This window comes from Rhipicephalus sanguineus, chromosome 5 (assembly GCF_013339695.2).
Source record: "Rhipicephalus sanguineus isolate Rsan-2018 chromosome 5, BIME_Rsan_1.4, whole genome shotgun sequence".
In the NCBI taxonomy this organism is placed as follows: domain Eukaryota; kingdom Metazoa; phylum Arthropoda; class Arachnida; order Ixodida; family Ixodidae; genus Rhipicephalus; species Rhipicephalus sanguineus.
The window spans coordinates 14,010,747-14,036,059 of record NC_051180.1 but is presented as its reverse complement, the minus strand read 5'-3'; the positions used below and the strand labels follow the sequence as shown (position 1 = coordinate 14,036,059).

Here is a 25,313-nt window from a genome sequence, read left to right as displayed (position 1 = left end):
AAGAAGTCCGGTGGCTGAGCATGCGGCGGTCTGCGGCGTAATGCCCGCGTGTGCGGGTGGGGGGCGTACGTCCATTGACTGAGTGGCGCGCGTAATCCGAGGTGGTTGGCGGTGGTGCCCTCGCGCGGGAGGAAGTGCGCGCTTATTGAGAGCGGCCAGCCCGTCTCTGCACTTTCGTCGCTCTAGAACAGTGCAGCACTGCTGAACCGGTGTCTGCGCGGCGCTGAATTTGCCTTCATAATGGCGCATAAAGACGTCTCCATGTCGAGCACTATGTCCCATCTCTATACATCGATGCCGAGTCGAGCAAACAATGCAGTTTTCGCATGACTACCTTCTGCCAATGTTATATGGCTATAAGGAAAACAAACAACCGCGCGATTCGGTGTAGCAGACGGCTGCCGGCCAATGACGACGCTTGCAGGGTTGACACGATGGACACCAACGCCTCAGCGATTCGAGTGCTTGATTCTTAATTAAGAGGAGATTGCAACTCCCCGCTACCCGTAGACCGGCCAATAGTGATATTAGAAAGTCTTCGTCAAATGCGACGGGGTTTGCCCACCTGAGCGCTTGTGTGATTATCGTACAGGCTATTATAGCATCTACAGCAGTGCACCGATTTAGCGGGAGACGGCGCGCTCGCGCGTGCATTGCCCATCGCGTCTTCGGCGGTGGCCGCGGCAAGTGCATGCAGCAGCAGCAGCAGCAGCAACAGCCGGCGGGAGCGCTGGCGCGGAAACCGGCCTCGGCGCAGCGACCTGGGTGGTCCGGCCGCCGGTCCCGACGTCGCGCGGCCGAGTCCCGGCGAAGGCCGTAAAAAGAGACAGCTATTTATCGTGGCCGCTTGGTTGTAATGCGCCGCGCCGGCCTCCGGAATTGGAACGAGATTTCCGCCGCGGGAGGCGCGCGGGGACATCGCTCAGCCGACCGCCGCATGCGCATCGCCGAGGAGCTGGGTCCGCGACCACGACGAAACGTCGCAGTCTGCCCGCTCCCTCCCTCTCTTTTGAGGACGCTGTGCAAACTCTGCTGATGAGACGGAACAAAAGCGCCTCCACCGGAACGAGAAGAGTGATTCCGCACAAAAGACGATGGAACTCGCTTCGGAACAGTCACGACACACAGGGACACGGAACGCAATGCTGCAACGGGCGATTTGTGCACTTTTTTACGCTTTCTTACACCGGCATGGCGCACTTGTTCATGCTTACCGCGCGATAAGAGCAGCTGTCGATGGGTGTAGTGTCCTCTCCGTGCCTTTTCTATAGCTAGCGTGTAAGCGAGAGATGGATGCTTCAGAAAGCGAATTCTTCTCGTCGAATAAACAAAATGAGATACGCATGCGAAGCCGCTGCGCGCATGCTTGTCTGCAGCTAGCAATGCCAGCAGGCCATATACTTCTATGAGAAAGAGATGGTGGGAGGGGGGGGGATTAAACGGTAATTGTCTTCTTTTCTTTGTTTTCTTTTTCGACACACAAAAGTGCTTCAGCATGTCCTTTTCCACACTACGTGTCAAGCAGCAGTACACTACTACCAATAAAGTAGCCGGGCAATATAAGTGAGCGAAATATCATTAATGAAAAAAGCGAATAGTTCTGCCGAAGGAGCCTCCGGCTTGCTACTTGCATACATCTAACATGGACAGGGATTAAAAGGAACGCGAGGTGCATGGCGGGAATATACGCATAAAGCTAGGTAATAAGATAATGACGGCATTAATGCCTGCAGACAATGACTCTTGAACTTCATCCTATGTGAAAGCTTCCTACGAAAGCTATGAAAGGATATAGTGTCCTTTTGTTTGACTAAATCAATACACCATGTACTGAGATCGACATATGAGCTACAGTAGCGTTGTCTTCCGAACACAATTAATGTCCAGACATAGTCGATACCGCTAGTTTGCATATCTCTCATTATAAATGCAATCCTGGATATATTTCCACATTAGTAAAACGTTGACATGAAAATAAATACCCGCGCTTGAAAACTCACTCATGTAGTACAGGCCTCACCACCTTCGTTCGCATTTCTTCCAACGTTCATATTATTAGCACATGTAATATATAACCGAGGTGTACAAAGACTTCGATTAGCGCTGGTAACGTACTAAAATTCATAGCTTTTATTACAATGTTTCTTATACTCCTGTTGGGCGGCCGTAGCCAGGATGATTTATTTTGGGGTTGGGGAGGGAGGGCTCGGCCCTTTTATATGTAGGTTCATGTGCACGTTATTACGTGTGCCTGCATATATACATACATACAACTATAAAATTTCATTTCAGAGGGTGGGGGGATTGAACACTCCGCCCCCTTACCTTCTCTGATTATATTGCCTGCGCTCTTCTGAATTTCTTCAATTAATCAGCGATAGCGTGGGCATACTTGGGTGAGGAGGTTATAAGAAAACGAACAATATTGCAGTGTGTTAGAGCAGCAATACAAAGACCACTAGCGCCAGTTGAAATGTGTTAGAAGAGTTCGCACAGAATTTGAAGATTATATATCGGTTTCCTAATGTCATTGCATATGAATGTTCCCTTAGCTTCAAGTTTGACCTAAAACATATTTAGTAAAACTCAGTTAGGAGAATATGAGTGCGTACGCACCTTGCTTTAGAAAAAGATTTAAGGAGGTATACTATGGGTTTTTTGCATAGCGCACTCAGCCTTCTTACTGTTATACACAACAAATAATATGCCCAGACAAGTATACTTTGCATGGTGCTTTGAAGTGCCTGGACTTCTTATACAGGATTGTCGAGGTTAGCCGACGCGAAGCATCTACAAGCTGCACAGGCTTAACTGACACGCGCATGCTCAAAAGAAAAAAAAAACAACAAAAAAGAAAAAAAAAAACGTACACGTCGATTTCTATAATCCCTGTAAGCGATTTTTTTTTTTTTGACGTTATGTATTCCGCGTGCTCGCGTGAGAAAGAGGACTTTTCTGTAGAGAAGCAATATTATTGTCACGCTGCACGCTGGAACCAAGAAGTGTAGGCAGATGTGCGCGCGAGCAGCGAGCTGTTGTGGGGCTGACCGTCCTCTCCCTTGTGCTGCACTGCATTTATGACCTTGCAAATAAATCCATTCCATCGTTACAATTTATATTAAACCGCGGTTCGATGTCTACATTTTGGTAAGGAAAGGCAGATCAGTCTACGTTATCTCAATATGTGGAAGCTTCGCAGGCAAAGGTTTATGTCAGCTGTGTCTCTCGTTAATATATGGACGGACCCAGCCCTCAGTGATGCCACCTCCCATAGGTCGGCAGTTTTCTCGGAATGTGTTCACTTCCTCGGCATTCCCAACGAGGTGCGGCTACCATTCGGAGTCACCTGCCTTGTTCATTAATGCGTATACACATGCACAGCGTCCGTCTCTGCATCGCAGTATACGGCGCTCCTTGCATTCCGATATATGCTTGGGCCGTTTGCTTAGCGACCCGCAAATCATCGTGTGTCCATATATGTCAGCTGATCTATATACCGCGGCCTTCTCGGCTTTATGAGGCCATAAAGTTCAGGTAGCCCAGCCGAGTGCCATTTGGGGTCCACAAGGGCGACCAATGCTCGAGATTCGCGCCTGAGAATCTGCCCCCTTCCTCGGACTCCCTCTATATTTCCACGAGCTTTCTCTGACTGCTGTTTTGACTTTCATGAGCTCGAATATATATAGTAGCCGGACTACACTCACGGCTCTTATCGGAGATGCACGGAGTCGAGCCTGTCACTCAGCCTTTTAGTATTCCCGATAACCCGCGGATGCGACGCTCTAAATGTGCGGCAGCAACGGGAATTCTCTGGTTCAATCGTCGCCATCGTGGCTTCCTCCTTCTCTCGCCATATATGCGTCGCCGTCGAGGCTCTTAGCGGCAAATTGAGCCGGAAAGCCCGGGCGGCCTTCGAGCACCGACGACAAGACCCCCGTCCCAGTCCTGGGGGAGGTTATCGGGCCGGAGAATCGAGCAAACGAGCGGACTGCACTTTCATGCAGCAACGTACTCCGACTCGCATTGCAAATATATACAGAGAAATAAACACGCTGCCACGTAGGATGAAGGCCGTTCACACTCCCAAGTGCCGCCGTGTGGCCATGTATAAGTGTGCGGTCTCTCATGCTGCTAGAGAACAGCAAGATTGAGATGTCGACCCTCGCGTTTAACGATACGGTGGCCGGAGAACCGCTCAGAAGGAGCCATGGCAGTCGCGTTGCGAAACTTGTGGCGGCTCGTTTACTATATGACCCAGACACGAAAACCCTTACCTGATACTACGGAATGAACCTTTAATTCAAACCAATACGTTACGTGAGTAGTTATGAGTAATTGACAGTACACAGTTTTTTTACATGTAAGTGAAGCCTCGAACAGGCCCACGAAAATTAGCTGTGTGACATCAAGTTAAAGGCATGCAAACTATTTTTCCGCGTAACGGCGCTAACTGCTTTAGTATGGCGAATGCGGAGTGATGCACCACAGAGGTGAACACCAGCTAAAAAGTTATTTTACTATTATATGCTAAGCTCCGGCAATGTTAAGTTACAGCCACTAAATTTGCATTCTGTGAACCGATTAACGCAGGGACTTACTCAAAATCTCTTCGCGCAACATTTCCTTTCATTTTTATAAGCCCATGGTTAATCATGAGACCTCTTGTTATTCAGTAAGATATCACTTTATAGCCACATATACAGAATTGCTGCTCCGTTATGCTTTTCGCGCATTTTTCTTGAGGATCAGAACAACACAATATAACTGCTCATTTCGCGGTATATATTGTTTCCAGTTAACACTTTTGCAGCGTTTTGCAGTCCATGGATGTTCGTCTCGGTATACCACCGAGGAAACAAGCAACTGCAATCTATAGCTTATGTACTGACGCACCAGCATTCCTCAGTGACATAAATTATAGCGCCGATCGGAACAAGAATGCCGAAAACGAAAAGCGCCGACGCCCTCAGCATGTAATAGTGTTTGCTCACGGATGGCTCGTCGCCAAGTGTCACCACTCCGACGCGCTTTATAGGTTCAGTTGACAGCAGCGATCTGTCGACACAAGGACAGTTACGGAAGCAGACTTGTACGTGCACGTCTTGGCGATTTTGAAAGCGCTGCATGCCAACTTAGGTGCGGATACAAAGTTGAGGGTTAAAGCATATGAGGCCAGTTGTATACATTTTCAGAACTTCAGTAAGCAAGCCGGAATGTTACCGAAGAATGACGTTAAAGGCAATCTGCCAGCTTTGTTTTTTTCTTTTTTTATATGCTCATTGCTTGTCCCTCAACTTCGAAACAAAGAAAGCCGTTTGAATGTATGCACCATATGATATCACGAAGGGAACGCACATTTGGTCAATTGGTTGCATGTGTATGTGTGGAGCAGGCCCGTAGCCACGAATTTTTTTCGGGGGGGCACTTGCTGAAAGCCTTGACTATTTGAGAAAACGCCTATTTTCATTATTTATTTTCGGTAAAACACCATGTATCATAAAAATTTCGGGGGGGCCCGGGCTCCCCCCCCCCCCCCCGGCTACGGGCCTGTTGTGAGCTACCGATAATATTCTTTATAACGTGTATTGCACATTTCCTTGTGTTCATGGCGTTCCTTTATAACAGGGACACTGAAGAGTAGCAGTAACTGTACATATACAGGTAACACCTTCAAAGTTCTACATTTTTTCCTGAGGAAAAGTGAACCAGAACAATAACGCCAATATTTCCTCGAATGTCTCATCAATATCTCATCATCGTCGTGAATTATTATAGTATTTGCCTCGTACTTGGACGGCTTGAGAACTTCTCAGATAGCTAAGTTGACAAAACGTGCCCTTTCCAAGCTCGCTTAATATACTCTGTATGCGCCAAGCAGTGCAGTCATATCGAAGACACGCACCACAAACCGCACACTCCCCACGTACAGGTCAAGGCAGCGCCTGTCTTGTGCTTCTTACATCTTCGCCCTCGTCGTGTGCATCAACCAAGATGAACGCATACAAACAAGCTCAAGTTTCGATTCTATTGATAGATAAGCATCATATTTCATATGCTACGGTGTTCACAAATAGTGCGCAAAAATATGGAGCCTAGGAGAACTTTTCTGCATGGGGTATGCCTATCTGCACGGAAATGTTGAGAGAATACCAGCACTTCTCGAGACACAGCTCTGGAATTCGTTGACCGAGTTTATTGAAGAAGAATAGTAAGGATTTTCAAGGCCCGATCATTTGAAAGCACATTTATTCGATTTTATTCACTTGCTATTATAGCGTGACGCACCAGTTCCTTTCAAACACGATGTAACATTTCTTTATTGCAACAGCAATTATAGCGGCACCGCCGCCGACCTGCCCTACTATCAACGACGGAAACGCGCATTGGAGATTATGAAGGCCCTCAGAGACACATAGTGCGTTCGTAGCCTCTCCAAGTGGACGCACAGTCATACGTTCCGCGTCGAGGTTTGTAATTAAGAAATTTCTTAGGCGAAAGCCTTAAGTGCGTCGTAAGATGCTGACCTTGAAAAAGGCGGCGTGCGGCACAAAACCCACGTTGAGTGAGTTTAATAAAAATCTGATAAAAATCACTACTCTAACTGGAGTAGAACCCATGTGCTCTGCGTGGCAGTCAAGTATATTCTATACCACAAAGCCACACCAGTGCTAACCGCTTTGCAAAAGGACCCTATACAGTCGTCATGTCGGGCAAGGAGTCACGTTGCAGATGCAATATTGCGTAGAATCGCACCAGGCGTCACACCATGTGAATAGCCAAACCGGTGAGTTGTTGAAAGCTGCCAACCCATTCAGCTGTCATTCATCATCACTGTTATCAGTCACAGCATGAACGAACTCCGATGATGGTGACGATGATATATCTACACCAGATGGCTTTCGTGTTGGAGTCTATATAGGCCAGTTTTCCTTAATGCACAGACTGATTATTTATCGAATGACTTGTTTGGCTTTTCGTCTGGGCCGATAATTCACTTGCAGTGACGTTTTTGTGTGAAGTTCGTTCGAATTATTGTTTTTATTTTTCAAGTCGTTGAAGTGAAAGAAATGTGTGTGAAACAGCGTAAGAGGATTCTCGCGTGCTTGTATACGCGTTGCATGTTGCAAGTGGCCACAGATGAAGCCTAGCAGATCTAAAATGACCCAAATCATTTATTTCACACAAACGATTATACCGTACAATGCCGAATTAAATAGATGGTTCAGAAAATATACATGTTTTGGCTTTTCGTCTGGGCCGATAATTCACTTGCAGTGACGTTTTTTGTGTGAAGTTCGTAAATAAATAAATAATGATTCATAAGGCGAACTATTTGAAAATAGATTGTTTACAGTCTTTTGCGCTATGCCTATATAAGGGCAAGCCTTTCGAATTAAATTAAAACTACAATTCAAATAAGTTAGGCAGCAGCTTCACGAGCTGAACACATGGTCTGCTATAACGATTATTTTAAATTCCGGAAAAACAGCAGTGCGCTATATATGAAGCGAATGGAGCTGCAGGTGTCAGATATTGCTCTTTCCGGTATTTAAGCCTCTAAATAAATAAACGCATAATAAATAAAAAAGTTTAATACGTGTGAACGTTGCTGTTGTGAATGGACATTTTCGTGGTTATTGGCAACTTCATGGCGCAAACTATTATATAAGAGGAGTAGCCAAAGTCACACCCAGGCACCAACCCCTCCTTCAATAAATAAATAAATAATAAATAAATAAATAAATTGTACGGAGCGCCAGAAATTTTTGGGCCTTTCGGACCCCCACTGAAGCGCGGATAATATAAAAAGAGTATTCCAGAGAAGTCACACCACAGCAAAGTTTTTGATCATCCATCCATCCATGCCATGTATTCGGTATACGTGCGCCAATGGACGGCTTTCTATTTGTTGAAGCTGACACAAATACAAGATAAGACAAACTCGATACAAACTTCGATAACTTTCGACAGCTGCGATGACTGCCAGTAAAACTGAAACGCGCATTCGTTTTTATTGTTTTCATTTTGTTCCTAGTGATGTTGAAGTTTCTTTCGATTATACTTAGAATAACAGAGCTGAGTTAGGTGGTAAGTATTTATGTTAAAGAGAGAGGGCGTGCAAACACAGACACAAGAGAGAGGTCAAGACACCACAAACGGCGTTGTGGTGTCTTGACCTCTCTCTTGTGTCTGTGTTTGCACGCCCTGTCTCTTTTCAGATTATACATTTTGCTATTAAACATTTACGATTATACAACTACAGGCCCATCCGTATTTTAACGGTTGGCTAATAAAATACAAGTCTGGCTTAGGAAATCTGTTTTTTGAATACGAAGACCACTCGTATTTTGCTCGACGGCTACAGGAGGCGTTGTACAAGCTGTCTATCCTACGGAAAGTCCGTTTTTAAGTTACGAGGAAGTGTTCGGTCCCAAATTACCATCAGATTCTCCGTAAAGTAGGTAATTTTTTTACACTATATGTCACGCTCATATACGAGTGTTATATAACGAAACACCAGAATATCACATGCAACAAGCCCGAAGCAGAAGTCACGCTGAACTAAAGCGAGTGCAAGCAAATACGTACAACACAACACTATGGTGAGGGGTCGAACTCCGGACCCAAGACGAATTTTTCCTTTCTGAGAAATCCAACGGATTTCCCTGCAGCTTTAGAACCTTGCATGGAACATTGCAGAGATGAAAAATCCTTGAACATGGGGTTGCCAATGGAGCCAACGTTTCGACAACCGGTCTTGCCTTCTTCAAGGCTGCAACTGAAGACAAGTCCGCTTGTTGTAACGTTGGCTCCAGCAAAACCCGTGTTCAAGAATTTTTCATTTCTACATTGAATCAGGGTAGTTCATGGGCAGATGGATGCTTGAAATGATGAAGAAATTCTTGAACAGGGATTGTCGCTGGAGCCAACGTTCGACAAGTGGACTTTGTCAATGCAGCTGCTGCGTCGTGACGAAGCTAAGTCACCTTGTGAAAATGTTGGCTCAGCAAATTCTTTGTTCAAAGGTTTCTCATATTATACATACGCTGTATTTTGCATAGCAATAATGCCTTGAAATGTTGAAGATAGCACAGGATACGGAGTCGGAAGCGAATGTGCATGCGTCATGGTGTGAGGTGTTGAGTGAGCTGAGCCAATTGTGCTGAGGACGTGCCGTTCCTCTGTTCTAGTGGTCCGTACAGAGGCCTCCACGTCCAACCAGAAAGGTATGAGGACTACAATTGGCCACATGCATCTACGCGAATATGTACAGCTGAGCTCTATACACACACGGTCGGAAACGCAGAGATTCGTTATCCTGGCGCGTCAGCCACACAAAAAGCGACTTTTAAAATTTCGCTGTTGCAGTTTGAGGATAAAATAGTCTCGTGTTTTTTCCAAACGGCAAAACTTTCTCGTGACTGCTGCACGATTGCTGTTTCCATTCGTGTTGCGCCTACAAAAATTATGCATGCATCGACAATAACGTGCTTTTTTTATATTAAATGCGTTTAAGGAGAGGTTGGTGCCTGGTGTGGCTCCGGCTGCTCCTTTTTTCTTACATAATAATTTGCATCGTGAAGTTGCCAATAACCATAAAATAGTACAAAATTTACACAGAATGGACATTCACATTCCTAATCCCAGTACTACAAAATAATTGCCGACGCAACAACAATGTTCACACGTCATAAATGTTCACACACACGAAACGTCCACGTTCTAAAGAACAGTTCTTCGAGGTGATCGCACAACAGTCACTATATATAGGCCCTTGCCCGCACTTTAAGCACAGCTCTCATGAAACAAACGTTGATAGGCGCGAAAACACGAGAAACACATGAAATGTGCTATTCTAACTACGCCGATTGCTGTTAGATCGTCTATAAACCAAACAGAAGTATTCTCAGACTTCGGAAAAAAAATGCTGGTACATCTATTAGTAATTGCGTATACCTTCTGCTCCTCTTGAGTGAGAACAGGTCAACAACAATCCCCCCCCTCGTGACTCCAGATTCCGCGGACACTACGATACCTCCTTATGGGTTATATATACGGAAATGTGTATGGTGTCATCGACTGCGTCATGCATCACCGAACTCAGCAGAGCTATGGTCCTGTACCGCGGTGGATCGTTTGGGAAGTTAAACACATCATATGTTAACTTCGCATGAGCTGAATGCAAATAGCAGACCTCGCTTTATTTGAATTGACACTGCGTTTCATTGGCTCATGAAATGTCGTGCAGCATACATATATATATGTCCCTCGTTTTTTGCTTACAGGCAATGATTAGAAGATTTCCGGAGTAAGAGATGTAACAGAAGCTAGGGAAGTTAATAAAACTGAGCGCGGTTGGCTACCCTGCACTCGGAAAGGAAAAACGAGTCTTTAAGGGGACGAGAAGGAGGAGGAGGGAATTTCGCAGTTTGTACAAACACACGCACACGACGAAGAGTTCACCGTCCAGTTCGTGCACAAGTGGACGTATATGATATATCTGCACCTGAGGAAGAGTTCCAACTCTTTGCAATACTCCACCGCGCGCGATCGAGGACACAGTCCCAATATCTTCTCTTGTCTTGACGTTCTTCCAAGAACAAGCCTCCTATAGTCACATGCCGGACAACTACACCAGAAGACCTTGTTTTAGAGCTAATTCTATATTACACGTGTTTTATAAGGCACTTCCCGCCGTGCTAATTAAATATGAATAGACGTCCGGGAAGACAACCCCTATACAAAGGAAGGTGGTAGCAATATTTCATTGCGTCGAGTGAAACCAGTTGGCAGTTGTAATTTTATGTGCGGGCCTATATGGCATCGGCGTACCAAAATAACAATACAAACGCCTGCTTAAAAAAAAAAGCAAGAAAGTATTGAAAACTGAAACAAAACATAGATACATAGAGAAACGTCGAAATCTCTTAGTTCGCATGAAGGTCGAACGAGCACACTGCATGCATGCAAGTATGTGAAGAGCGCTCGGCGCTCTTCAAGCTGACCAGGCGCGGTGTGAAGCAGTGCGCGCGGCGGACACCTGACAAACGAGGCTGATGGAGCCACCCGTCACGAAGTGGATCACGCGCGCATATGTGGTCATAAGGCGCCGCACTGCGTGCGATGCGTGCACGTCGAGGCCGCAGAGGTGTCGGCTTGCAGCGTGATAGAATTTATAACGCGCAGACCTTCACCGTCTTTTCATCGCAGCGACGGACTGACAGGTTCGGCTTATACTCGGCAGCTCGTGGCGTGTATACATGTTCGGAGCGCCGCGGAGAAGCGCAGTGTTTTACTGAAACCGCAGAGCAAGCTGTCGTCAGCTGTAATCAACGTTCAAATCCGCAAGGATGTTCGCCAGCGTCGCAACATCACCACATCACGAAGACGTGGCGTCGTTGCCATGGCTTAGGGGTCCACATAAAGAAACAAACTTTATGATGGCTCTGGACCTGTGTTGAGAAGTGGGTAAAGGGCTCACCATGGAAACACTGCATGCGAAGTTCGATAGTGAGCTGTCGTCTCTTTCACCGCGGCTTTAAACGCTGGCCCATACGTGGTCGAAATATGAAAACTCTCTCTGACGACGCCCCAGCGTCGTCAGAGAGAGTTTTCATATTTCATAACCGCTTATGCCGAGCATTCTACAAAGCAGCAGATATGCATGCGATTCGTATAAAATACGGGCGTACGAGCAATTAGTCGGGCAATTCGTTTGGCTTTCAGTGTCAACACTGCTGGCGTGATTTATATATATATATATATATATATATATATATATATATAATATATATATATATATATATATATATATATATATATATATATATATATATATATTATATATATATTAGCTCCAGCTGCATGGTTTCCATGCATGAATCCAACTTTTAATGCTTATTCTTTTTTTCATTAAATTACGGCTGCACCTGCAGTTGCATGCTTCAATGTGAACGGGTTAATTGTGTGCACAGATGACTGCAGAAATATATTTTCAGTCATATATATGTGCCTTTTGTTGTACAATGCATTCTTTAGCGACAGTGATGTTCATACTTCTTGTAACGTTTTAAATTATTGGAATGGTTCACGTTATTTGTCCCGAAGCAACATGATGATGACGTGTGATATCATGGTGTTGCTATCACGTAAAAGTTGCCCGCTGCCTTTGTAAAATATGTGTGGGATGGTATATATATACAGACCACGGATTTACGCGGATACGCAATGTTGCGAGTCTCGGAGGCATACATATCCACTTGCTGGCTTGTATCCACTTTGACTGAACCTCCTCAGAATTTTTCTACGCAACGACGGGAAACGAACAGCAGAAAATATAGAAAAGTCACCCCCTTTTCTGACATTGCTTCATTGCGAACAGAGCCCCCGTACAGGAGACGTTACTTCAAAATTATTTTTATAATTGGTCAGCGTCTTCCTTTACCTTTAACCATGCCATTCCCGACCAGATGAGTTTTCGTCGAACTCTTGATTTCAGAAGAACAAACAACAAACAAACATACAAACAAAAACGTTCGCTTTCTCCTTTTAATCATGTGTTCTTTAGTGCAACAAAAGGAAACATCACTGTGACATCGGCTTGCATGTTTCGGCGAAAATCTCTTTTGTGCAAAAAAGAAATGAAAGCATGGGATGTTTAATCCGAACCACGCCGGTTCCTTTTGGCAGCATTGTCGCTAATGCCCGGCCAATGCTTCCTCGTGTCGCGAAGTGAGAGCTCATGAAGACATGCTCGGATATAAGCCGCGACAAGGACGAACGATGTGCCGAATGGTTGTGAACGGAAATCGTCGATCGCCTTCGGGCTTCGCGTCGTAAGACGATTTCGCGCTTGAGCGAAGCGGAGGAAAAAAAAAAAAGAAACAAGTTGGACGGTGGTCAGTGACTCGATGCGCAGACCGCCACCATGGGAGGCATTCCCATGGAACGCTTACAGATCGTTTCATCGAGAGCTGAAATGACCTTTGAGTGCATGGATTACTGGAACATTTAGTCAATGTACAAGCGTCGGCGGCGCGGATGTGCCCCTAAGTGTCGCAATGATTCTTTCGCTTATACTACATCCAACTATATATCTGTATACAGTAAGAAATGTGTGCGTTCCTGATGTATCTACATATATGTGCATATGCACGTATCCAGATTGACAAAACGTATGACGAGAACGCGCCTTATATAGGATACGCTCTAATTGTAAACGCCTGTCAGACATATATTTTATACACAAGAAATATCTCAATTGCACGATAAATTTATACGGCAATGTTACAACAGCATTACTTTCGTGTTTACAATACACGAATGGTGTTTATGATACAGAAATGAATATACGAGATGTCTTCAGACGTCACATTTTTGTTTTCATGTTGACAGTGTTACTTCCGCAGGGAGCTATATATAACACTTTTAAAAATGCAAACGCGGAGTGTGAGTGGTGGCCATAACAACTATTATTCCGTTTATTGTTAACCATTCGTTCAGTGTCACACCTCGAAACATAACATTAGACTTAGTTTTTAGAAACCTGATTTTGCCAATTTTTTAGTTGATGTTATTGCTGGCAAAATATGCATTGTTTCACGCAGCGAGAAATATAACTATATGCGCGCTATATATACCCGGACCGCTTCTTTTTACTCTTTCTTCTGGGGGATGTGTGGATTGCTCTATATGTATGTGCGTGTGTTTGTATACGTATACGCCTGCATATATACACGCGCAAATTATGTACTTAATTTTCATTAGGTGGACACTAGTCTGTAGTGAAGTACAGAGTCTAAGTACGCGAGTGTTCGTTTTTGTATAGCGTTTGTTGTTGACCACTGCTTACGGCGACATCTGTTATGCAAGAGAAGAGCAGTATAGCTGGCGCCACAGCCACCAACCTCTCCTTAAATGCATTTTTTTCATTTAAAGTTTTTAAGAATGGCAAAGTAACCTTGAGCGCACAGAGACAATATGTTTCACAGTAGTGTATGTCCAGTGAAGTCAAGAACAACAAGCAGTGAAGAGTAGGCCTATGTAGTAACGCCCGAAGAAGCGTCTTCCAAAATGATGAAATACATTTGCTGACTAAATATATTTCTGAGAAGCCCGCAACAATGAAAGTTGCGAATGCGCATATACCATTTATTTCAAATTTTCGCAACAGTGCGCGTGTAAAGCTGACTTCCGGTCTGGAGATGGATTTGACAGTACATTCTATATTGAAAATAAAAAAAAAGCTTTGAGAATTATTAATAACTAATCTTTATTTCTCAGTTCAAAAGAAAAGTATATATATGTCACGCCTGCCAAAGTCACATAAGGCTTCATCGGCAGCTCGTGACAGCAATTAACAAACAATGTCTTCCCGCGTAGAGCCTGGGGCGAACAGAGGCACGCACTGCTTAACGGAAGTCACAACAAGCGCATGCCATCCCAATGTCCCTATAGGACCTTTCTCACGACTATACTCGTCACGGATAGTAGAAAATGTAACGGGCAGACCATATCGAAGGCTCACTTTCGTGGTTCTGCTCTGAGCGAGCATGCCAGGCCCAGGAACGTTGCGAACGCGAAGCATGTGTCACGGATTGAGATGTCTTTCTCCGAAGCCGCGGAAACCGCTGGCGACAAATTCCGGCAGAAGGCGATTCTTTAAATGATAACGACCGCCGATGACGTCAGCCTCACTTTCGGAGAAATGCTGCGCGGTCCTTATCTCAGAGAGGCGGCCCGCAGTGCTCTGGAAGCGGCGACCGCGAAACCGCGCCGCGTCACTTATTTTAAAGGAGCCATTCACGACGACTTCCTAAAGTCGCCGTATCGGCCAGCCGCCGAGATGCCGAATTTGGAGAAGTCGTTACTGTTGAATCAGCTGAGAGAAAGGAGGACGAGGAAGAAAGGAGGCGTACAGCGGGGAAGGAGAGAAGGCGACAGTGTGTAGCTTCACTTGGCAAACAGCCGATCTGTCCCTAAATACACGGCCCAGGCGGCAACCTAAAGAAGAAGCCCTTCAGGAAGCCCTGTGAAATGGCCGTCGCGGACGCGTCGGCCGAGGCAATTTTTCCTTCTCGTTTCGGGCGATATTTCGAGAGCAGCTGAAAGGCACTGCTGAGGAGGAGAGATCCCCCAGTTCGGAAGTCCTGTCAAAAAACTCCGGAGCACCTGAGTGGGGACGGCCCCTGACAGCGCGCAGACCGGCTTCTCGCACCCCATTGGCCATCGTCGTTTCAGTAGGCGTAGCCGAAACGGGACTCCGCCCTCCCGGCATTGATGGGAAGGGGGTGTCGGCGGGACGACACCCCAAGGTGGCGAGCGGTGCACGCCGCCGCGCCGACAGCTGGCGCCTTCGCTCCCCTCTTCTTCTCGCCGTGTAAGCGCAAAATAAAGCGTGCGAAGCCGCATTTGTAATTCCATCGGCCTCACACATCGCGGCTCTCGCTGGATTGAATTTGACTACGCCTTGTTTGCAGGGGCGCTTCAAAAGAGGGTTAGCGTGTTATTGCTCCGCGGTGCCTGCAGCCCGCATTTGAAAGACTCGAGGAAAGAGCGCCGCACCGAGCAGCTGCAGAGTTCGAGCGCTTCGCTAGAGACTGAGAAAATGATGCTGTGATGGAATGAAACATACAGGTTTCAAAGCGACCAATCTGTGGAATAACAGCGGGATTCGTTGCTCCAGCTTAAGAGGAAGAGCGAGTTGGAATTAACAGAGAATCTGGGCTATCTATCTATCTATCTATATAGCGATATTATCTATCTATATCGATATATATATAGATATGGATGCGGATATATATAGCGATATATATATATATATATATATATATATATATATATATATAATATCTCTACTATATATATATGTAGTGGGAAAAGAATCACGCGGACCCCAATAGAATAAGGAATGAAGAAAGAAACTACGACTTTCGTTGGTTCGGCACTGTATTTTCACTAACGTTTCGTCTGGTGGACCAGAATTGTCAACTTTGACACTTTGACAAAGTCTGGTCCACAGACGAAACGTTAGTGAAATATACAGTGCCGAACCAACGAAAGTCGTAGTTCCTTTCTATATATATATATATATATATATATATATATATATATATATATATATATAATCTTTTGAGAATCAATGGGATGATGAGGATTATGATTTGTCATTTACCTTTCTTCCGCACTATGCGCTACATTACATAGATCGTTGAGCAACCGTCGCAATTCTTTAACTGAATACCTATGACTAATTAATAATCTCGTTTAGTTAGTACGCTGTGTTTAGCGCACTGTTGCATGCTATGAGTGTGCACGATGCGGGAGCAAAATTGCTCGATTTTGTAAACGTCACCATGCATTGTATATGACCGTTCACAATTTCTTCCGTACTAAAAATAGCTGCATTATTCCCGACGAACCAAGGTTTCAACCTTGAAAGCAGGGTCCTAAGAATGACCGATCATTTAAGCGCGCAAAAGCAAGGACAAAGGGAGGTGACGACAACACAAGCGCTTATACTTCCAACCCCCTCCTTGTTTGCGCGCGCTTAAGTGATCGGTGAAGGAAAACCAACTAGCCCAAAAATCAGTGCTCATAAAGATGCGCGTCTACCGATATCTCTCTATAATCGATGTCCCTCACCGGTGGCGCCATCGGAATTATGCTTGCAAGGCACACTTCGCTATTCGTTTTAATAAAGAACAGCACAAAGGAAGTGCAACTGCTACTTTTCTTTATACAGATTATTATTATTATTATTATTATTATTATTATTATTATTATTATTATTATTATTATTATTATTATTATTATTATTATTATTATTATTATTATTACGCACTGCTTATTGTGTAGTTGTCGACGATCAACAAGATATATCGTAAAATGCCGTCTTTAGGAGCGCCGACTTGTTTTGGAGTTCTGAAACTGGGGTGAAGTATGACGCGTCCCGCTCTGACCAATTTGAACAACCGTACAAAGTGAAGTCGAAAGCCGGAGAAATCATAAACTATAATAGGAATGCATGTAAAACCACGTTTATACCTGCGATGGTATTATACCTAGAGTTCTCTTCGTGCTGCGAAACCGAAAGACTGCATGAACTTGAGTTATAGCATATATGTGATGTATATATATACACAGACCACGCACGGCGATAACTCGGGCAAAGAACAAAACAGCCCATTTGTCATCGACTGTTGCCGTTTTCCTCCGGTTTGCTCTTTTCGTGCCTCGTATATTAATGAGTACATGCAATCAGATGCGAAACCATGTAATAGCACCTATCCGTCCAAATCCTGCCATTGGTCATATCACAGACTCCGCCTGAGAATTCGTAAATGTCGAAAGTTTCGCTCTCTGTATATGTCTTCTCCACATTCTCTGTGGCCTCCCGTTTGCGCATATATATATATGTATACTTATAGAGATTCTGGCCTTTCGTTTGGCATGACAAATGAGCACCGGTTCGTCGGGCAGACAGTTCCATTAAACAGTGATATATAACGTTTGAATTGGTCAGTTGTGTCATTGCACTGCTGCTATAAACGTCCTTTCATGCGTCACTTTCACGCGAGTCACGTATACATGGCGGCTGCGTTATTCTCTTATATACCTCGCTAGTCGCGTCTCTCAGGACAGTTTAATAAAGTTTGACCAACCAACCAACCTCGCCTATGTGTAGAATGTTAGCAGAATAGTATAATGCCGCTTCCGCCACACACGCTGCACTGATGTTCGCTCTGCGAAATCATTTGTTCAGATTACCATCGATCTTTTTTTTTTTTATGCAAGTTCACTTCGCGCACAAAAAAAGCTGATTAAGGTGTTTATGTTTCAAAGGTGAACCTCGAAATATGCGCTCTCTCTCTCTCTCTCTCACACGCAGGTACACACACACGCAGGTACACACACAACACACACACACACACCACACACACACACACACACACACACACACACACACACACACACACACACACACACACACACACACACACACACACACACCGCACACACACACACACACACACACACACGCATATATATATATATAAACCACCAGCGTATCAGCTTCTCCGTCGAACGAATAAGACCTGCACATCTGCAGTTGCCACCTGCCAAGCCATAGCGACTGATATATATCACCTGACAGCAAGGTTGTTATAAGTCGCCGCTGTATTTGCCTGTCCATTTGCGTAATCACAGTGATAGCTCCAGCAACTGTACTGCTTATTTATTTATTTATTTATTTATTTATTTATTTATTTATTTATTTATTTATTTATTTATTTATTTATGTTTTCATGACAAACCACCCGACGACCCTTTAATGAATTTGTGTTGATTTCGTGATTATTTATTGCAGCATGAAATACTCTTTGCGGCTTTTGCAAGCAGCGTTTGTGTATTGTGCCAACTTAGCCTTCACACACGAATATGCGAACGGTATACAGTGAAGCTCACCAGATTGCTTCGTATACCATGCTTCGTGTCTTTTTGCAGCCTTTGCACTTAGCTGAACCACTCGCTCAGAAACTCAGGCTTCTTTCCTATAACGCGGATATTCAGCTTGTCTGCACTGCAGCTATTCATTCTCCGTTTCACTTCAACCAAATTTCACATGAAGCCTTTCTATTTATATAGTCAGCACTCAGGTTGAACCATTTCAAGGTTATGCGCGCACATCTTACGTGCGGCAAGTGACTTCAGTGATGCACTTAATTTTCATTTAAAAAAAGTACAGTGGATAAAGACGTAGTGCAGAGAAGTTGGAATCTGTTGTACGGAAGATGCAATGAAGCTGGACGCCATAGTGCGATGTCTATAAATTTACTTGCCATTGTGATTGATGCCTTGTTGCTATACTGTTCTTGGTGCCCGTCTCACTGTTTTGTCCATTGTTGTGTACTGTACACGCATACCTTTTATGAAAGGACCTGCGAAATTTGTGTAGGCAGCCGCCGCCGCACGTACAATTTGGGGTTGCGCAGGTCGTGCGCGAAAAAAAAAAAATGAAACCCAGCTATTACAGAGACCGGACAGGCACACATTTTCTTATCTGTCATATACGGAAGCAACAAACATTTAACAGGAACGCGAAGGCTGCATTCTGAGCTGAATGAAGCATTCTCCTTATTGCTTTTGTTTTCTTTATATTTCGCTGGAGATTCGCCTAAAGCGCTTCTGCAAGAAAGACAAGCTCACCATGCAAGAAAGACAAGGCAGCATTGTTGTTAAACATGCTCACCTGTGAACCGCTGTACAAATGAGGACGCTTCCCTGCAAACACGCATTCTTGTTACTATTCATACGCTGCAGACAAAACGGAATTTGTTCTGGAATGAATAATTTAGTTTTCTTGTCCTCAAAGTTGCTTGAATAAAAGGCACTTAATCACGCTATGGCGCATTCCACCATGTATACTCCTGTCCAATTTTAGCAAGCGTTCTGTACCGATTCAGTTAAACAAGCACTGCCGATACCGAAAACAATTTGCATACTTTCTCACCAACAAACGACTGTAGTAATTACTAGAAAGCTGTTTACCACGAAATTAGTTCTCGCAAAGCCGGGCGTGTGCATGCGCACCACCAACGAGTAAATTTGCAGCAAAACAGCAACTCTGACAGGTCACACGTCAACCTCTCGACGAATGTGTGTTTAAATGACACGGCTGCCTTATAACATAGGACCCACATAATAACGAAGTCGTTTTGAAATACCGCAGTGTTCTTGTTTAATTAACTCCGTTATTATTTTGTGTTTTGCGTGACCAGCTCCGTCCAACGGTGTTTAACCTCCCTACTTCTTTACTTAGGCCTATGTTTATTCGAATTATTTGACAGGCAAATGAGGACGGGAAGCACGGTGTAATTGGGGGGGGGGGGGGGGGGGGGGGGGTGAACGTTCATAGTAACATTCGTTCAAGAACAAAGCGATTGGGACCGGCAAAGAAAGGTCCCGCAAGATGTTTGTGCGCGCACTGCGCGCTGACCTAAAGTCGGTTGTACCACCAGCGTATTCTGCTTTGCGGTAAAGCTGCCTTGGCGATCTGAAAAAAAAAAAAAAAAAAAAAAAGTAGTTGCATCGCGCGGTGAATCTGCGACGTGTGGAGGTTTAATTACTTTGTCGGCCGAAACTATTGTGCCGCTAACCCTAATGCACTTCTGACGAATCCGAGCACGATGGTGTGAGAAGAGGAGCGATAGACAGCACTTTCAGTGGCGCAGCCAGAAATCTTTATGTATGCTCATGTGCGTTTATAAGTGTGCGTGTATACATACACATGCAAAATTGAAAATTTTGGGGGGTGTTTGAACCCACCCCCACTCCCGCCCCGCCTGCATGGCTACGCCACTACCCAATTTATTTCCTTTGCGTTTGCTGCAACCAGCGTGAACGTCGTTTGCAGCAATAAACTATAGAAGGCTGAGGTAATGCAGTGAAACCAAGCAGAAGGGACCAGTATAATAATGCACAGTACGAGCGAACGCAAATATAACGCGGCTTCAACCCGCACAATGTCGTGTTCTCGTCGATAATTGTCGCGGCCACCGGAACCACACGTCATCCGTCGAACACGCTTCCCGGAGAGCACGAAGAAAGGAAGTGACGTTTATGCGCGGGGTGCCGACTATTTACGATGCGTCTTTTGAAGCGGTAAACACTCCGTCCGAGCTCGCTCTGGGTTTCCGGTCAGCGCCGTCGCGCTCCCGCCCCAAGCAGTGGGAGATGTAACCGCTCGATCGGAGAAGACGGGGTGGCGAGAGGGGGTGAGCCGACGGGAGGGGGAGAGTAGGGGTCGAGGCACCCCGTGGGAAAGGCACCGCGGGGAGCCGCGCTTATCGCCGCGAGCCCAGGATTTCGGGAAAACGAGCCGATAATGGGCAACAGCCGCCACCCCGGACTGCGCATCACGCGTCGCCGATTCGATGACGCGAGGGGTGCGCCGTGGGCCGACGGTTTGGGCCGCGCTTTTGCGATTTTGGGGGGCGTGATGATAGCCCGCAGATGCTCTTGGCCGAGTATCGTTGGCCAGCGATTGGGGACATTACCACAGAGTGAAGCCAACGCCTATAGGCCTCCAACGCTCAAGTTTGCGCAGCGCCGTCCGCCGCCCCAGCGGAGAGAGGGGAAAACTCCGGTAGCTGGGACGGGTCGCTCTTGCTTGGTTTTCCCATCGCGCGCGCGGAGAACGTGCTCCCCGGGGCTTTTATCTCGCATTTTTCACGCTATGGTTGCCGTTCCTTCGTCGTACTCGAAAGCAGGCACGCAGTCCTGCTGCATTGTGAACTGTCACAAAAGTTTAAAAATGTCGAAGAGCCGAAAACTTCCTGTCATGTTCTACCGTTTCCATTGGAAGCAGTCCGAGGAGCAGAGGCGTCAAGAGTGGATTATGGCAGTTCGCCGCGATGCTATCGCGGTCTTGTCACCTTGAAGCAGTTTTTGTCGTACACAGTATTACGAACTATTAACGGGGAGAAACGCGATGATCGTGCTCATTTGAAAGGGAAGTGCGTTTGTGAACCGAAGTTACAACAAATAGACAGCCGCTGTACGTTTCGAGATTGCGCGCTGGCTTTCCGAGTCAACCATTTGTAATGTTACAGCAGCGGAGCATTTGGGCTTATTACACCACAGTTTAAATAACGTACCGTGAGTACTAAGTGTTTAATTCACCTGACTGCGGTACATTTCCCGTCGCGGCTCCCTGTAAACAGAATTAAGCTGTATGTTTGCACTGAGCGTTTATATTGGCCTTGCATGCGACACGCCGTGATTGCTTAGAAGGCTGAAGTGTTGCGCTGCTAAAATCGTGGTCATGGGTTCGATTCACGCATACAGCAGCTGCATTTCGATGGGAGCGAAATGCACTAACACCGGCGTACTTAGATTTACGTACGTTAAAGAAACCCAGGTGGCCGAAATCAATCCGAATTAATCCACCACGGCGTGCCTCGTATTAATGTCATGCGTTCGGCACGTAATAAAAAGCCTTGCATGCCGCTTTGGAAACGAGCTGAAAAAAGAACCAAGGTGGCAATTAAATTTTCGATGGCTTCGCGAATTCAGATGCGCTTATTATTGGGCACAAATCTCGGCATAATCATAAACATGCGCGATCCCAGTGGGTATTGTATAGTATCAGGGGCGTAGCCAGAAATTTTTTCGGGGGGGGGGGGGGGGGGTCCAATCATACTTTATGTATGTTTGTGCGTGCGTTTGTATGTGTGCGTGTACATATACGCAAGCAAAATTGAAAATTTTCGGTGAGGGTTTGAACCCCCCCCCCCTTGGCTACGCCCCTGTATAGTATGATGCTGACCAAGCGAGCTGTCGAAACAACCAAAGCGACATTCGAATAAGCGAACACGGTGCGCGATCAGGCGTCGATATTATTCGAAATGAAACACGCCTCTGCAAGAAACATGCATCGTCGAAGTGGGCATGAAATATTTGTTTATTTTTTGTTTGCGTATATCATTATGCTGTCAAAGGGAGCTCTAAAAAAATCCAAGGCGACATTAAACTTGCGATCCGACGTTGTTATCATTCGATGCAAACCTCGGCAAAAGTGAAACTCCCACGAAACTGAACACTGCGCATTGCGATGCAGCCAGTGACTCAACAGGGCAGATGTAAATTTATGCTCTTCACACTGAGCTCATAATAAATTTAAAGCCGCACGACAAACTTGGCATCCAAGCAATTGAAAAGTTATCAATAGAAAACGCACGCGAAAGCGTGCTGGATGGTTGCTGACAGCTCCGAGTATACACGACTGCCCCAACGAATGTGCGTTTTACCGGTAACATAATTACAGAACTCGCGCAGTCACCTCCCTACTCATGTCAAAGAAATGTGCCCGTTCAGCATCTGCACGCACGTATCGCTCGCACAAACAGCATCGCCCTTGACGACCTGCTCGGTCCCGAAAAGGTGGTCGATCAACCGTCCTCCTCTGGTAAGATTCCCACCGTTAAAACGTTTTTTTCCATCTCTGGGATCTTTCTAAACCTTCAGAGCAAGCGACACGTGAAGCTGCACGTGCACGGCGAGCAGAGAGCAGCGCGTGCAGGGTGCCTGAACGTGCGGAGACAGCGCAGTCAAAAGGCAGGCGCGGAGAGGGGAGCGACCGGTTTTCGCTAGAAAGGCGGCGAAACGCGTGCGCCGCAGCGCCCCCTGGCCGAGCTTGGGAGGCCTATACCGCTCAGATAAAACGCAATTAAAGATTGCAAAGTACAGAAACCAATGTGTGGTACGCAGCAGGCAGTATACTGGCGAAGATCGTGTCTTCGCGGGTCCTCACCGCCTCGTAATCAGACAGTACTGCTATAAAATAAATGGGATGAGCCGTTCTAAAAAGACAGGGCGTGCAAACACGGACACGAGAGAGAAGTCAGGACACCACAAACGCGTTTTTAGAATGAATACTTACCAACTAGCTCAGCTCTCTGTTATTTTAAGGGATGAGCCGGCGAGATACGCCATGACGGTCTTTCCATTATGCCGTATATGGTGGATCTTGCTTTCTTCAACATGTCGTCATTAAATGTGTGAATTTACTCGCAACATGTTTCGGCATTACTAATTATTTTTGTCACCATTGTTTCTTCGAAGTGTTTGTACTTGGTTTAGCCAGCTCGCTTTAAGGATATATACGTGCTCAAAACCATGCATTCACTTTATGAATGCCCCACAAAGCTAATAGAGCCCCTTGCGAACGTTGATCTGTTCACTTGTCTCGCACTTGGTCGCACTAACATCCGCTCCCCAAATCTCCGCTCTCTGCGGGGAGCTTATTCGCGTCTTATAAAATGACTGACGCGAAGATTCTGCAGTTTGTGTGACTGATAGCAAGGGCCAAAGCTCGCGAAAGGACAGCCTGAGATCTGCGCTAAAGTGTACGTTGGATTATTTATATATAAAGAATATTGAATGAGATCGAAAAATGCCATAACAGGACGCTCTGCATGTGGTCACCTGCCAATTTGAAAACGATGGCAGATCAATTAGCTCAGGTTCATCCACTTGAAGGGTGGTCATGCGCTTGCCGATGAGCCGGTGTCTGATGTCTTGCCGATGAGCCGATGTCTGACGAACGATGCCTCTCTTGCTGTGCGCAGGTCCCCGGTCCCGTCGCATGAAGAAGCGCGAGAAGAAGGAAGAGAAGCGGCCGCGCACCGCCTTCACGGCCGACCAGCTGGCGCGCCTGAAGCAGGAGTTCCAGGAGAACCGCTACCTGACCGAGAAGCGCCGCCAGGACCTGGCGCGTGAGCTGCGCCTCAACGAGTCGCAGATCAAGATCTGGTTCCAGAACAAGCGAGCCAAGATCAAGAAGGCCTCGGGACAGCGGAACCCGCTCGCCCTCCAGCTCATGGCGCAAGGCCTGTACAACCACTCGACCTCGTCGCAACAGGGCGGCACCGGCGACGACGACTCCTCCTCGTGACACTGAGCCGTCATGCACGCGTCGCCGCTGGGACCAAGGGTCGCCCACGACGTCTCGAACGGTCGCCGTGTTTCGGTCGTGCTCGTGGCAACTGGTGCGGTGTGCACGCGTATACTTTAGCTGTGTGCTCAGTTTAGTGCAATAGTCAAGTATACACTGAAGAGTCCGCGTGGAAGCTTTGTGCGACGGTTCTCATTATACGGCTGTATGCTTAACAAGTTCGAATACGGGCAGAAGAGGATTTGAAAAGTCGTTGCGTGTTTAAATTACTTATCGTCCTAAATGTTATTCAGATTGTCTTCTATTAATCTCAGCTATAATTTTCGACATACCGGAAAACCGGGCAGCGGCGTAAACGATGAGGCGCGAGCCCTCGATTTTAGAATATCAAGAAGGATTATATATTTATGAGCACAGCTGGCCGAATGCGCGTGGCTCACTAAAGTGATAGCCTTCTCGTTAAAAGTGTCCGCGTATTTCAAGAAGCCCCAACCAGGCGTTACAAATCTCGGTCGTGTGGCTGTTTTCAAGCAAGAACTCTCGACTCGCATAAAAGAGTGGCAAAATTTAGGCACAATTATGTCTTGCGGCTAGAAAACAGTTGTTCGCGGAGTACACGCACCAGATGCAAAAGCACGGCCGAAGCGTCCGCCCATCATTTGAGCTCAACGCGAGCTCGCGGAATCCCTATGAACGGCGTCCACGTCATCAGCGCCGGCGGATAACGCTCGTAACAACGCTCTGCGATTACATCACTCGACGCCCTCGATGTGAATCTCAAAGGGTTATACGCCTTTGCAGGAGCGCTCCGCGAGCGCCTTGAATTTTGCACCAACGTATAGTTCGCCACGATTAG

At 46.0% G+C, this 25,313-nt stretch overlaps 1 protein-coding gene across 4 annotated transcripts in view; it reads left to right on the top strand.

Annotated features, from left to right (window-relative positions):
• The window catches only part of LOC119393260 (homeobox protein engrailed-1-B), a 161,678-nt gene extending 136,588 nt beyond the window's left edge, over nt 1-25,090 (top strand). For 2 of the 4 annotated variants that reach the window (XM_049416176.1, XM_049416174.1), the window contains one exon: nt 24,132-25,090. In XM_049416176.1, the coding sequence (XP_049272133.1) occupies nt 24,132-24,457 (326 nt within the window). In that variant the 3' untranslated portion in view covers nt 24,458-25,090. Of the gene's footprint in view, nt 1-9,191; nt 9,228-24,131 lie in introns of all 4 variants that reach the window. The other 2 variants (XM_049416175.1, XR_007416322.1) reach the window with 2 other exon arrangements.
• The last annotated feature ends 223 nt before the right edge of the window (nt 25,091-25,313 follow it).